This window comes from Lissotriton helveticus, chromosome 8 (genome assembly GCF_964261635.1).
Source record: "Lissotriton helveticus chromosome 8, aLisHel1.1, whole genome shotgun sequence".
Lineage (NCBI taxonomy): Eukaryota > Metazoa > Chordata > Amphibia > Caudata > Salamandridae > Lissotriton > Lissotriton helveticus.
The window spans coordinates 1,263,703,091-1,263,719,608 of NC_136069.1; the positions used below are offsets into that span (position 1 = coordinate 1,263,703,091).

The window sequence follows — 16,518 nt, forward strand, 5'->3', positions numbered from 1 at the left end:
CCGTAGTCCAGGTGTGAAAGAATAAGCACCTGGAGCACAAGCTTTCTTGACTGAGGGGGGAGCAGAGGAAACACTTTACGAAGCATCATTATGATGCCAAAGCAAGAAACCACCACCTTTCTGGCCTGGACTTTAAAGCTGAGATATGAGTCCAGCCAGAAGCCCAGGCTTTTTATCTCTGACTTGGGGACAGGTGCTGAGCCCATCGAGGCTGGCAACATAGTATCTGTCTTAAAAAGAGAAGTGTTGCCAAGGAGCATAAGCTCGGTTTTGTCACCATTTAATTTTAGATAAGTGTTTCATCCACGTGGCTACTTCAAGGCAGGTACAGAGGCAGGTGGAGGCCTATCTGTGGTTAAGTACAACAACCAGTTGGATGTCATCAGCATAGGTCACGATGTGCACCCCATAGGGAAGAACAATGTCCGCAAGGGGGCCATGTAGGCGTTAAAAAGTGTGGGACTCGGGGAGGATCCCTGTGGAACCCCGCAGTGGAGGGGTCATGATTTAGAAGTGGCCTCACCCTCGAATACCTGAAAAGATCATCCCTCCAAGAAAGATTGCTGCCAGGTTAAGGCTACTCCAGACCCACCCAGATTTCTTAGTCGTGGATCAGAATGGGGTGGTTGACCGTTTCAAAGGCCACGCTGAGATCTAAAATAATCATGGCAGAGGAGCCTCCTGCATCAAGAATGTTTCTGGAATCTACCACAACTGCTAATAGAGCCGTTTCTGTGCCTTGGCAGTGGCAAAAGCCGGTTTGAGAGGGATTAAGAAGATTATTGGATTCCAGGTGAGTAGCCAGCGCTGAGTTGACATGTTTCTCCAGGATTTTGCTAGTTCCTGGGAGGAGCGAGATAGGTCGATAGTTGCCCAGACAGTCTGGGTCCAGGCTTGGTTTTTTGAAAAGGGATTTCACCATGGCTTTTTTCCACAGAGGGGGGACCCCCCCTGCGGAAATGGAGGAGCTGATCAAGTCCAGAATGAATGGACCAAATAATTCAGCCTCCTGGTTCAGAATCTTAGGCGGGGCAGGATCTCTGGACGACCCACTCTTAACGAGTGCAGAGGTGGTCTGAAGAGATTCATAATTCATTAAGGGGAAGATCTTTAGGGACTGTTCCTTACTCACTATGTGTGAATCCTCAGGGTGAGGGATAGTGTGGCTATCGGTTGGGGCAAAGGATCTGTAGATCGTTTGAATTCTGTTATAGAAAAATTCCGCAAGTTCGTTGCAACATTGGTCCGTAGCTAAGGGAGTATCGGGGAGAGAAGGAACTCTCAATAATTTCTTTGCAATTCGGAATGGTTCACGGGGGAGTTGGCTGCTAGGGAAATTTTATCCTCGAAGTAAGAGGCCTTTCTCTTCCGCTCCCCCGGACAGGTAATCCAAGAGGCTGGATAGTTGGGGTAAAAAAATATAAATCCACCAGCCTTGCATTGCGGTTGGTGAATACCGCATGCTTCATGGGCTGTTATTCCCTTTTGTGCCAGTACTGCCGCAAGCGAGGCCCGGGCCATCCTCTCTCAAGCAGTGTCAGATGGGAGAGATGCATCAATGTTTCCCATCCTTTGTGATCTCGACATGACCGATTTGCTGAGCATAGAGATTTCATCGATGGTGGCTTTTTGACACCACGCCTGGCTGACAACCTCTGCATTTCAGGGGGTTTCTAGGCTCCTCTCACGGACATGCCCTTTGATGGCACCGTCTCTTCGGAGATGAGGCAGACATGGCGCTGGAGAGCTTTGAGGACTCACGTGTTATGGCCAAGTTTTTGGGTCTCTCTGTGGCCACACGTCCTCAATCTGCCTTTAGAGGCTATGGAAGTGGCTTTCAGCTGCGCCAGCCCTATCTCAACCACAAGACCGATAAAGTTCCTCAACCTGTACGCGGCTGTCCTGGACCCCGGAGACTGGATGGTAGCGTTAGACTTCTAGGATGCCTATATCCACATTCCCGTCCTGTTTGCCCATCGGCACTACCTGTGGTTTATGGTAAACCACGAGTATCTTCAGTTCACTGTGCTCCCTTTTGGCCTCACCAGCGCCACTCGGGTGTTCATCAAGGTGATGACGGGGGTTGCAGCTCATCTGTGCAAATCAGGGGTACCAGTCGTCTCCTATCTCGACGACTGGCTGCTGAAGACAGACTTGCAGAGCCCACCCCAGGCTGCCGCCTCCCACCTCCAGACTAGGCCAACCTTCCTGTATTCATTGGGGTTTTCGGTCAACGTGTTGAAGTCACACCTGATTCCATCAGACACTCCCTTTCATCAGAGCCGTTCTGTGTACAGATCAGTTTCGGGCTTAAACTCTCAAACGGCGAGTCCAGGATTCTCATGCTATGATACCGATGTTTCAGACTCTATCCTGGATTTCGGTGAGCATGACTCTGAGGCTGCTGGGCCTCGGGGCTTCCTGCATCCTGCTAGTGACACATGCCAGATGGCCTAAGCAGGCTCTACAGTGGGACCTGAAGTTTCAGTAGGCACAGCATCAGGGTGATCTATCCAACAGAGTCCATATTTTGGAGTGAACTACACGAGACCTGCAGTGGTGGCTGACAAACCTCTATTGGGTCAGAGGCTGACCCCTTTCCTTTCCCCAACCAGATCTCACAGTTGTGATAGATGTGTCACTTCTGTGATGAGGAGGCCATCTGGGAGAGGTGGAGATCAAAGCACTCTGGTCTCTGGCGGAATCCAGGCTCCACATCAAAATGCTGGAGCTCCAAACGATCCAACTGCATAAAAAAACAACTTTTATCCTCCATCAAGGGTAGGCGAGTGCAGGTGTTAACAGACAACACCACCGCCATCCGGTACTGCAACAAACAGGGCGGAGTGGGGTCGTGGAATCTTTGTCAACAGGCCCTGCATCTCTAGACATGGCTGGAACAACAGGTCTTACCCCTGGTGGTTCAAGACCTGGCAGGTTCCCGGAATGCCAGGGTGGGTAAACTCAGTCATTGATGTCTAGCTGATCCCGAATGGCGTCTCCATCTGGATGTGGCGCAAGGTCTTTTTCAGCAATGGGGAGAGCCTTAGTTAGAGGCCTCCACAGAGAACACGCAATGTCAGCAGTTTTGCACGCTGGAGTTTCCAAGGTGGCTCTCACTCAGAGGCACTTTTCAACTCGAGTGAAGCTAAGGCCCCCGTACACCCATACCACTCCTGCCCAGTGTTCTCAAGAAGATCAGGAACAACCGGGCCCCATTCATCCTTGTGGCTCTGGACTGAGCTCTGAGAGAGTGGTGTCCAGAGGTTCTACAGATTATCATTGATCCTCTGATAAGGCTGCCCTATGGGAGGATCATCTGTCGCAGTAAAAGGAGAGGGTCCTCTACCTGAACCGGTCAACTATGTGCCTTCTTCCATGCAGATTGAGCAACGGCAGTTGATAGCTTTCGACCTTCCTCCCAAAGTTTGCAATGTTATTCTGGCAGCTAGACATACCTCTACCAATACGATATTCGCCTGGCAATTGAGGAGATTTGTACAAGTCTATTGACCCTCTTTCTGCTTCCCTTTCTGATATTTTGCTTTTTATTTTGTGCCTTGACCAGCAGGGTATGGCTCTGGACACCTTGAATTGGTATATTTCGACGTTGTCTGCCTTCCCGAGGCTGACAGACCAACCCTCCCTATTTAAGACACCCATTGTACATACATTTTTAAAGGTCTTGTACATATGTTCTCTCTTTCATTATGCCTCAGTGGGAACTTAATTTGGTCTCACTTTCCAAATGTGTGCTCCCTTCGAGCTCCTGCATAATTGCTCCTTCCGGCTGCACACCATCAAAACAGCCTACTGAGTGGCAATTACATCTGCCAGGAGGGTGAGCATGTTGCAGGCTTTATCATCAAAGCCCCCATTTCTGGCGATATTCCCTGACAAATTGGTGCTTTGCGATATGGCCTTTTTCCTTCTGAATGTGGTAACTCCATTTCATGTGGGGCAATCTGTTACCTTGCCCACTTTCTACACTCCTCGGCATCCCTCTAAAGAAGAGGAGCGACTCCACCGCCTGAACCCAAAAATAGCGTTGTTCTGCCTTGATCACACAAGAGTTCCACCAACTCTTCACGGGGTACGGTGGAGCGAAGAAAGGTCGTGCAGTGCAGAATAGGACCATCTCCTGGTGGATCATCATCTGCATCAAAATTTGCTGTGCTCTGGCCAAGACGCATCCTCCTGAAGGCTTAAGGGCTCATTCCACCAGAGCTAAGGCTGCTACCACTGCTTTGCAAAGTGGACTACCAGTCCTGGACATCTGTCACACAGCAATGTGGGCATCCCTACACACGTTCACCTGGACTGACTGGATACTCATGTCCACAGAGATGGCTATTTTGTCCACTCAGTCCTGCAGGATTTCCTAGTATAAATGTGTCTGCAGTCCCTCCTCTGGGAATGACATTGCTTTAGTATCAATGCAAAGGTAAGGAATTTGCGGGTAGATTTCTCTATCAGGTGGACAAGTTACTTACCTTCATTAACGTCTTCTCTGGTAGAGACATGATCTAGCTGCAGATTGCTTACGGACCCACTCATCCTCCCCGCGGATAAGTTTCTTGGGTCAGGGCTGTTTCCTTTTCGGGCCCTAGTTTCTAAACCTCTGGGGTGGAAAGGCGTGAAAAGTAACTTCAACGCGGCGAAGTGGCACCTATATGAGTGACGCAGACGTCACTTACGGCATGGGTGACACCATGCAGAGCCTACCGATGCCACCTACAGATGCGCAGGGGGTATTAATAAAAAGCAAATCTTCCGGATCCAGTCTGGTGCCTGAGAAATCCAAAGGTAAGGACACTGAGGCTAGATCATGTCTCCACCAGATAAGGCGTTGCCAAAGGAAAGTAGCTTGTCCTTTAAAACTATAGACATAATTGGGGTTCAAAATGTTCCTTCACTGTACCTTGCTCACTCCTGCCTGGTTCTGTAACTTGCTAATGCACTGAGCACTTTAATTTAGTGAACCTTAAAATTCACGGCTGTCATCGACTATGCTTTTTGAACTAGTCTTCCTCATCCTTTTGAATTAGGCTCTGCAATCTGCTAATGTGTGTCTTTAAGATCATAGTCACATGGCCATTGACTGTGCTTTGAATTGCAACTTGTCCATCTTAATTTTAGCTTTGTACTATAATGCATCTGCTAATGCACTAAGCACTTTATAGTTGTGTCTACAAGATCTAGATTATTATTTTAATTGACTATGTATTTGTTTTGATTCTTTGACCTTCTATTGCCTCCCTATACATGTCAAAACTATCTCTTGATGTATCAACTTACGAAATAACTAAATGAATCCAGGTCCGAGGAGTCAAACATAAGGACAGCTGGATTTTTACTGTGGTCTTACCTAAAGCAGTATTTTATTCTTAATTCTTCAACATCGTGAAGGAGCTCTCCAACCCCAGTTCCAACACCGACGACATCCTACCTTCGCAAGACCTGTGCGACTCCCTTGGCACCTTCTTCCATCACAAGATCGCAGGCATACACGACAGCTTCAACGTCACATCTGCCCCGACGGCCACTGAGACCTCTGTCCCCACGGCCACAATCCACACCGATCCCCTGCTCTACTGGTCCAACATAAGCGACGACGACACCATCAAAATCATGAACACCATCCACTCTGGATCTCCATCAGACCCATGCCCACACCACATCTTCAACAAAGCCAGCATCGCCATCGCACCCCATCTCCGGAAAACCTTCAACATCTCCTTCAAAACAGCGACTTTCCCGGAGAGCTGAAAGCACGCAGAGATCAACGCCTTACTCAAAAAAACCAAGGCTGCCCCTAAAGTCCTCAAGAACCTCCGGCCCATCTCCCTGCTCCCGTTCCCAACGAAGGTCATCGAGAAGACCGTCAACAGACAACGGACACCCTACCTCGAGGAGAACAACATCATGTACCCGTCCCAGTCCGGGTTCCGCAGCAACCAAAGCACCGAAACTGCCCTCATCGCCGCGACCGATGACATCAGGGCCCTGCTGGACAATGGCGAAACCATGGCCTTCATCCTCCTGGACCTGTTGGCCGCCTTCGACACGATCTGCCACCGCACCCTAAGCACACGCCTCCACGACGCTGGGATCCTCAGACAAGGCTCTGGACTGGACTTCTTCTCCGGCAGAAGCCAGAGCGTCCGCCTTCCCCTTTCCGCACCGAAGCCACCGAGATCATCTGCGGCGTATCCCAGGGCTCATCCCTCAGCCCTACATTGTTCATGGCATAGCTCGCCCACGTCACCCGACTACATGACCTCAACATCATCTCCTACGCCGATGACACCGAGCTGATCCTATCCCTCACCAAGGACCCCCTCACGGCCAAAACCAACCTCCACGAAGGAATGAAAGCTGTCGCCAAATGGATGAAGAACAGCTGGCTGAAGGTAAACTCTGACAAGACAGAAGTCCTCATCCTCGGCTCCACCTTCTCGGCCTGTGACGACTCCTGGTGGCCGACCACACTGGGAACAGCACCAACACCCGCCGACCACGCACGCAACCTGGGGTTCATCCTCAACTCTACTCTCTCCTTGACAAAGCAGGTCAACGCCGTCTCATCCTCCTGCTTCAACATCCTCCACATGCTCCTCAAGATCTACAGGTGGATCCCCACCGAAAGAAGAAGAACGGGCCCCCAGGCCCTCGTCAGCAGCAGGCTGGACTACGGAAACTCCCTCTACGCAGGAGCCTTGGCCAGACTTCTGAAACGACTACAACGGAATCAGAAAGCCTCTGCACGCCTGATCCTCGATATCCCCCGCCGCAGCCACGTCACACCCCACCTCAGAGACCTGCACTGGCTCCCCGTCGACAAGAGGATCACCTTCAAGCTCCTCACCCACGCACACAAGGCACTCCACAACACACTCCACAACACCGGACCAACATACCTCAACAGACGACTCACCTCCTACACCCCCAACCGCCAGCTCCGCTCTGCCGACTTCGCCACCATCCCCTGCGTCCAAAGAATGACTTCCGGTGGCAGATCGTTCTCCCACCTCGCCGCCTAGACTTGCAACACCCTCCCCATCCTCCTACGGCAGACCAAGGACCTGCTTACCTTCAGAAGACTACTCAAGACCTGGCTATTCGAGCAGTAGCAGCATTCCACCTCCCCCCCCACCCCCCCACACCCCCACCCCACTGCCTTGAGACTCCCACGAGCGAGTAGTGCACTTTGCAATTGTTCTGATTGATTGATTTGTAAGTTTTAATTAAATGAAAAATAAAAGTATTCATTTATTAATTGATACGGAGGTATTGGATTTGCCTTCTGATAGGGAACCTCTTTTTAATTCCAAAGTTCATAAGAGTTTGGAGAAGGTAAACCAAAGCAGTGCAACTGTGTGAGCTCAGGCATTGTCTCCCTTGGATTCGAAATTCTAGGGCTTATGTCAAGTTTTCGCCCAGGTTGAAACCAGGACCCTAAGCATCATGATTAATTCTCCCGCAGAAAGCACATCAAAATGAAGAAGTCTTACCTATCATTGTCTTGGTGCAGGTTTTTTTATTGCATTTGTTGCCCTGATTAGAGGGCTGTTTGATGGGCCCCATATATCTTGTTCTTGTTGAGGGGTTGTATGGTTCATGTCTTGTGAGATATCAAGAGTATCATTCCATTAAGTGGGGATGGACAGTGTCAGCTGTAAGCTTTAAGTAGGCTAAATGTGACTTTCCACAAGTAAGGTTCAAACCAGGAGGAGACATATATCAGATTTGCTTACATCAGCGCTTTTTACTAGACTTTGTTTGCCTTCATCACAAACTGTAAGTTACATACATGGATGTGAATGAAAGGTGGCCCCTTGGGGGAATGATCTGGACCTGCTCTATAGTTAAACTTGCATCACAATGGAGGTCTGGCAGTGTGATTATGTAGGTGAATTGGAGGACTGGGGATTCTTGATTACAGTGCAACTACAAAGCTGCATGTAAGTCTGCATAAATGACTATGGAATCACAAAAAGTATTCTTAACATATTGTTTAGGTATATTGGTACTGAGGAAGGTTACCTAACCCAATTGGGCACTATGTCTAAGGCTGTAACATGTAGACCAGATCACTGATACAAAGGCCATTATCTTTCTGCATCCTACAAAAGTCCTTCTACAGTACTTTGTTTTTAATTTTATCAAGGTGACTTTCATTAAAATGTACTCTTATGGTTGCGCCTTAGATAATTTTATTTTGCTTATTCCGAAAATATCAAGAGCTCCGAACACCTTTGTTAAGCCCACCCAGATCTACCATCGTTCTGGGTGAGAGGTCCTATGAGAGAGCGCACCACGAGACCCTCGTGGATGAAGCCTTTATAAAACCGTATTCGATTGAACTTGTAAAGGTTAAAAATACCCAGTGTGTATTAGTAAATTAGGTGGGAATGATATGGCAAATTAATGTTATGAGTAAGAGATGACCACCCTCATGAAGCAGATTTGTCAAATTCAATGATGCCTATGCATGTTCATAGTCAACTGCAATTCAGTGCTTCTCATTGCTGGGATTTTACAGATTGATTCTGACACCTGTGGGGTAGAAGTGATGACTCTCCAAAAAGAGGGTGGATCCATCAAAAGATCCGTTAAAAGAAGAGCGCTACATTTTGTAGGTTTCAGAGAGCCCATTGAAATTCATTGTCACTTTTTGAGTAATGTTTCTGGAAAGTAGTCTTCCATTGCATCCACACTTTGAATATTCTCCTGCATAATTCATCTCTACTTCTGTCCTGGATTCTTCCTTGCCGAAAGCATTACCTCATAAAGACTTCATTTCTACATGCCTGATCCATCCTGACACTGCTGACATTTTTATTTCCTTGAACATTTCCTACACGGTTCAGTAGCTTCTTTGTTCTTATCTGTTCACAACAATCCAGTATTTGGCCTCTGAACCTAATGCTGCTTTAACTAGCATAACGAGTGGGCAGTTGCTAAGGTTAAAAAACATTCTGTTGATGTACAAGTAGGAGGCCAAGCCAGAAGCGGCAACCGTTTGATGCTTCATTTTGCTCACTATTGGTAGTTTTGGTCTAGTTTCATGACATGTACACTAAGTGTGATATTACTTACTCATAATGTAATATGCACTTTTAAGAATACGGTATTTTAAGTATACAACAGCTCCAACAATTTAATTACTTGATTTTTAATTGTTAATAAACTGATAGGGGTCAGGTTAAAAAGGGGGAAAGCTAGTGGGCACCATACTTGAATTATGGGGAACGAGTACAACTCTAGAATCTAGGGTGTGTTGTAAGCCCCATTCTCGTTAGCTATTTCAGAAAAAGAGCTTTTGCAGTATTGAAAGTAGTGTTTTCATGTCTGCCTATTTTTTACCTTCTCCGTGAATAATGTAGTTTATTCAAAATCATGCAATGATTTGTTACGTTTTTGTGTATTCAGTATCCATATTTGTTTCCAGCTTCCAAAGCAAAGAAGGCACCACAGTTCTCTGGTAAAATAACAGTGAAAGCAAAAGAAAAGAGTTACTCAAAACTTGAAATCCCATATCAAGCAGATGTTTTAACTGGGTAAGACCTTTGATCTGTTTTCTTTTTATACGGAGTGGGAATTCCTAATTTAGATTCTAATTGTTAGTTTTATCAAAGATGTTCGAAATAAGTTAAATAGTATTGAAAATTAAACGGAAGGAAAAGTCATTTATGGCATACAGTCAAGAAAGAAAAACGTCTCTCCTTGCATGTTCGAATTTGAATTTATGTTATGCTTCAGTACCACACATTTTTTAAATATATGCTTCGATTGTTTAGGCACGTTCGCACCTAATGCATCACTTGACAAGTCTAGTATTAAAAATCTATTAGCCATGACTTATTATTTCTTTATCCTGAAAGTCTTAGTTAAGAGTAATAGATAACATCTGGAAAGATGTCACTTCATCTACTACTGTGTAATCCCATTTGCCAATTCTTAACATGTTGGGTTACTTAAACATTTAGGTTTTAACAGAAGTTGTATGCTTTTTCATTAGCTACAATCAAACATATGATAAGTGTACTAGAAGTGAATCCATCAACCATGTTTTAAGTCGAGTTAACTGTCCTTCCTGTGTTATAGAATGTCTTATTTATTCCTGTTTTTCCCCCATACAGCTACTTGGGGTTTGATCATGCCGCCACTCTGTTTCACATCAGGGACAGCCCAGCTGACCCCGTGGAGAGGCCAATCTACATAACCAACACATTTAGTTTTGCAACACTCATCCATGATGTTGTATTACCAGATGAAGCAAAAATTATGTTCAAGGTTGGAGTTCTTACTATATATGGCATTAACTCTAAAACCAAAATATGGATGACTGTATTTTACAGAAATGTTTCTTTATTTTTCTTCCTTTCCTATTTAGATCCAGAACTTCAGCAAACCAGCTCTAATACCTCCCAATGAATCCAGATATATATTTTCACTTCTATTTACACCGTCTACGTCATCACTTCATATAGATAGCAATATTCTACTTATTTCCAATGCTTCTAAATTTCACCTTCCTGTGCGTGCATACACAGGCTTCTTAGATGTGAGTATTTCGCTCTCATGTAACATGTGGGCAGAGGGTTTTGTGCTGTTTTCAGAAAGTGGTAAGGGATGAGGCATTGCTTCTGTAGATGTGTTGAAAAAAATGCTGCCTTCAACAGTCAGCTTATCTAACATGGGAGACAGGCAGTAGATGCTTAATGACTTGTGTGGAGGGAATCATACGTGAAAACAGGAAGTGACTGCTACTTCCGGCATACCCAGGAAGTCCGCTGACCAGCAGCTGACTCCTCCCCCCGTCATAATCCGGATGCCATTCGCTTCGCGCAGCGGACGTGTTTGAGATGACAGTCCTCGTTTCTGCTGGGAACTAGGAGCGCCTGGGAAAGGGCTCCTACCCCGCACCCTTTACATTTTAAATCGCTCGCATTTTAAAATTTAACTACAATCACTGTCACCGCTTGAAATTAGGAGCGCCTGGGTAAGGGCTCCTCCCCCACACCATAATTGTTTTAAAAGCTCACGTTTTAAAAACTGAACAAAACTGTAATGACTGTCACGATTATTTTACCCTGCACTTACCGCTCTTAAACTGCACGTTTTTACCGGTCCACCGCTGATTCTTCTGTTTGTGTGGAGGGAATCATACGTGAAAACAGGAAGTGACTGCTACTTCTGCAGACCCAGTAAGTCAACTGACCAGCAGCTGACTCTTCCTCCTTCATAATCAGGATGCCACTCGCATTGCGCAGCGGGTGTGCCAAAGTCAAGCCCGTTTTCGCCCGACCGGACCCAGGGGCCACAACCCCTGGCCCAAATCCACCAGACAGACTGATGTTCACGTCTTGCCAATTACTGGCTCACCGCCCCCCAGTTCTCCATGTCTGTACCCTAATCCCTACAGACGGCAGGGTAGGTAAATGTCCCTGCTGTGGCTTTTCTGTTGACACCACACAGAGATTAGCAACTACTCTCTTGAGCAAAACTAACTAAACTTGTCTGGTGTCTCCAATCGCCAAAGATTTCACCTTTCTAAACACTAACTGTTGCTCACTCCCAAAGCACAAAGCTGACATTTTCGATCTCCTGACCAACAAGCAACCTGACGCACTGTTTCTAATGGAGACCTGGCTGCATGAGAGCCATCAAACTATACTACAGTTAGGAAAGACCAAGGCCCCAAAATGGAAGGGGGTATACCCATCATATTCCAAAAAGATTTTCAGTGCAAATTCGAACCCCTAACCCTCACGAATTGCGAAGCAGCACTTTTCAAACTGGTCCTTGTGGTAAATAAAAATATTACCCTGGCATAATTTCTAGGCATTAACAAATAGCATGTATCAAATGAGAGGCAGAGAGTCCGTGGTGTCCAAGTTAAAAGGGCTTTATTACAATAACTCGAGTTAAGGGAGAATCTGTTCCATCACCACTGAGGTTCAGGAAGGGTCTTCTAACATTTAATAACAATGAACAACATATATACATTTTGTCTTGTACATAGGGCGTAGGAAGGAACGCAGAGCAGAGAAAGAAACAGATAAGAGCATGTGGGCGTACATGTGGGTGTACACTTTGAGTCATAGGTAGGTGATAGGTAGGTGTCATAGGTGGGTGGTACACAGAGGAGGAGTTTGCATGACCAGCTGGAACTTTGCCCTACTTGTGTGCAACTTGGTCATGACGTGCAATTGACGTGTAACTGGGAGGAGAGCTGACTTTAAGTCTAGTAGAGAAGCCTTCAGTGTCAGGGCGACCAGCACGTCTTGTACTATCTGATATCTTAGAGATATCTAGAGTCGGGGATGTATTATCTGAAGTAAAGGTTGCTCGTCACTAGGAATCAGAAAAAGCATATATTTCTTCGTTCATTACATGGGGGCTGTGAGCTTTTTACAGATGCAAGTACTGTAATTTCATTTAACCAGAGACAGAAAAGCTGGGCCCTATCTCAGCAGACGGGTTCTGTTTACCTTTTTCACCGGGCATGCAGATAACTGTTAAGCAAAATATACTGTCTTGGCAGCCCTTGCTGGATTTCTTTCGGCTGAGCTAGAAGCATGCGAGGTCAGAGATACGTAACTGCAGCCTTCAGTGTGTCAGGAGTCATAAAAAACCCTTATTTCAAAAAGTGGCTCAGCTGAACCACAAAAAAGGTTTCATCGTGATTTATTTAAAAGTGCACAATGCAAATACATGGGCCATAAATGCTAACTTAACTTTGTTACATGGGAGACTTAATTACTGGCATCCTAAAGCAGGACGTGATTGCAGAAGCCTTGTGATTCAGGCCACTGAGAGAAATATGCATGGGTGACATGCACACATATGTAACATAGGGTACACGTAGGGGGCATCTTGGTCAGGCAAAATTTCATTTTCCTCACCCTAACCCCTAACTTTACCTTTTCGGGTATATTAGTTTACCATCCTCTCGGACCCACAGCTTCCTGGGCGGCTTCTTTTCCTAGCCTTATAACCTCCCTGCTCATGAGCTCAGCCAACTTCTCAATTCTGGGCAAACTGTACATACACCTGGATGACCTTACTAACCCTACATGCACGAATCTAGTCTCTGACTTAGCTGCCATGAACATTAATCTACTTAACACCGGCCCTACACATAAGGCAGGTCACTTACTGGACCCTATCTTTTCCACTCTATCATGCATCTGTTGCTCTCTTGCTCTACCACTATGCTGGTCCGACCATTTTTAAACTAAGTTTAGTTTAAATCCACCGATCAATCCTGAGACCTCCTTCCCCTCCATACAGGTTTTTAAAAGAGACTGGAAAGACCTCAACCTGACTGCCTTAAATCACCTCTCATGCTCCAACTTACCCACCATTGACTTAAAGGTGAATGTACTTGGCTTTTGAAGGCTATAGACACCTGTCGTCTTCCCCTTGCAAACAAAAAGATCGGCCATCATCGTCCGCCTGCGCCATGGTATACCGACACACTTAAAAAAGAGGAAGCCAAGTGCTAGAATGGATATGGAGAAGGGACTACGCCCCAGAATCAAAAAATGTATACAAAAAGGACAAAAAACTGTACCATAACCTTTGTAACTCAGCCCGCGCTGCCTTCGTCTCTACAGCCGTATCTAATGCTCTGCACTGCTCAAACACATTTTGGCATAGTCAAGCACCTGGCCGGCTCAGAGACCTTAGTGAGACCGTCCTCTCAATTAAAGCCAGTGTGAGGATCTCGCTCTCGTCTTTGTGCTGAAAGTAGAAAAAATTTACTTAGACATTGCGGCCAATTACCGCAGCAGCCCCTCTCAGTCACAGCCTAAAACCTCCCCCCAGCTCACACCCTCTCCCCAGCTCACACCCTCTCCACACATGTCTAGCAACACACCCCCTGACCAAGTAAAAACGCATAATACTCCACCTAATGTTCTGAAATCCTGCTTCCTTCTCAACGTAAACTATTTTAAAGTTCTCTTAGTGTGAAATCAGGCTCACCTAATGACCGTATGCCAATCTCGGTGCTCAAACAGCTTGAGACACCTCATCTGCGTGTCATTATGAACCTTCTAAATGCCTCCCTACTCGAATCCTCAGTCCCATCAGCATGGAAGCACGCCATAGTGACCCCTCTTCTAAAAAAAAAAGCCCAATGCTGACCCAGACACACCCTCCAACTATAGGCCTAACTCCTTACTCCTGGCCTTCTTGTAAATTCTAGAGAAACATATCCACTCCCAGCTTTCCAAATTCATAGAAACCAATACAATTCTCCATCCATCTCAATCTGGTTCTGAAAGGGTTTCTCTACAGAAACTACACTATTAGGGATCACGGAGCAGCTGCGGCATCATTTGGACGCTGGTGACACGGTCGTGTTCATACTATTATACCTAAGCGCTGCGTTCGACACAGTATCTCATTCAATACTTGTGAGCACGCTGAATTCACTTGGCATCTGTGGCAGAGCTTTAAAATGGCTAATCTCCTTCCTGACTATCCGTACCTTTCAAATCTTTTCTGATCTGAAACTGCCAGCTCTGACAAACACTTCTTACTTTATTGGGTACCCCACGGATCCATCCTTAGCCCCTTGCTTTTTAACCTATATGTCAGACCCCTAACTAACTCTTTTTTCCTATTCAGAAGACTCTCAAATTATTTTCTCTCTCTCTAATGCAAATACCTGTGCCTCTTCCCCCCCCCCCCTTCAGGTTGGACTAGGGAAAATAGCTTCATGGATGCACACCAACTATCTAAAGGGGGAAAAAACCGAGGTCCTAATACTTGGCAAAAACAAAGATTCATGGGGTCCTCTACACTGGCCCTGTGATATGGGTGCACTTCCCCGACCATCTAACCATGTTCGTAATCTAGGCGTAACCACTGACGACTCACTCACTATGCACAACCAGGCAGTCAAGATTGCGCCCACATGCTTCACCGTCCTAAAGTGGCTCAGAAAGATCATCTGGATGCTGCCAGAGTCTACCCAGAGAACAGTAGTCCAAGCTCTTATCACTTCACGCCTGGACTGCCGAAATGTTCTATATTTTGGGTCTAACAAGGCTGTGACGCGCAGGTTACAAATGGTACAAAGCTCTGTGGCAAGACTACTCTGCAGGATCCCCAGACCCTCTCCCATCTCCACCCACATACGGAACCTACACTGGCTCAGGGTGGAGAACCGAATAAATTCAAATCCCTTGGCTACAGGTTCAAAATTTAGAGTGGCATGGCACCTCAGTACTTACAATCTTTTGTAAACCCCTATGTGCCTACCCGTCTCCTCCGTTCATCAACCCACGAAAATTTCGCTGTACCCAGATTCAAATTATCCAGGATAGGAGGCAGATCCTTTGCCTACCTTGGCCTCTCTCTGTGGAATTCCCCCCCTATCTGGAAAGAAACAGTATACATTCGCTTCTGTAAAACCCTGAAGACCTGGTTGTTTAACCAATAATTCTCCCCAAGCTGCTAACAGTCCATCCACTTTCACTCCGGCGCCGGGCAATCCTTTTTGGGTAGCTGTTGCGCCTTAGAAATTCAATAAATAAATAAATGACCAGTCAGTACCAGTTGACTTCCTCCCTTATTGATGGGACTCGTGCACAAGTTCAAATAGGGAATTGTTTGTGAATTGGGGGGGAAATCCAACCCTTAACTATAAATGTTCAGAAGAGAATTTAGTGTTTCAAGCAGTGGAGCCGCACAGTTGGTTCTGTCTAACTGCTTCCAATACAGCAACCCGTTTAGACCATTTTTTAGTAAATGCTGCATTAATGAATGTATTGTTTTCTACTTTAAACACAGTCTAGAAATGAAATGCTGACCGGGATCATTTTTTATTCATAAATACAAAATCTTCTATCCTGCAGATAATTTGCAATCTGAAGTTTTGTTGCAACACAGTTATGAGTGTATGAATTGTGTTATTTTACATGCCTTGGGAGGTTGGTAAGTGTAGTATTGTACGAAACGTAGGTGCTTGTGGTGAGCAACCTTATAATACAATACTAGGTATGTGCATACCATTCTCTGCTGACATTCTAATTCTTCAATCAGCCAGTGTTTGTTAAGAGCGACTATTCACCCGCGAGGTTCTCAAAGCATGCGCTGGGGCTGCAGGCCCTGCTGGGCGCTGAGGTTCAGTTGAAGAGCCAAGTCTTGAGATCCTTCCTGAATTGGGTCAGCAACGGGGAACACCTGAGCTGGAGAGGCAATGTGTTCCAAGTTTTAGCTGTGAGGGAGGAAAAGGATCTTTCTCTGGTCCTGGTCTTGCAGATCCGAGAATGGTGGCAAGGGCATGTTCTGAGGAGGAGAGGTGTCTGGTGGGTACGTAGAATGAGAGGTGCTGGTTCAGGTATGCTGGTCCTTCGTGGAGGGCTTTGTAGGTGTGTGTGAGGAGCTTGAACGTGACTCTTTTGTTGACTGGAAGCCAATGGAGGGCTCGCAGGTGTTTGGCGATGTGGCTGAGGCGGGGAATGTTGAGAACCAGTCTGGCTGTGGTGTTCTGAA

General features: G+C 46.2%; 1 protein-coding gene across 1 annotated transcript in view; it reads left to right on the forward strand.

Annotated features, from left to right (window-relative positions):
- TMEM131 (transmembrane protein 131) overlaps positions 1-16,518 on the forward strand; it is a 1,081,228-nt gene that overhangs the window by 481,564 nt on the left and 583,146 nt on the right. Inside the window, exons 13-15 of the mRNA XM_078658243.1 lie at positions 9,455-9,563; positions 10,146-10,299; positions 10,400-10,570. Coding sequence (XP_078514369.1) covers positions 9,455-9,563; positions 10,146-10,299; positions 10,400-10,570 — 434 coding nt within the window. The remainder of the gene's footprint in view (positions 1-9,454; positions 9,564-10,145; positions 10,300-10,399; positions 10,571-16,518) is intronic.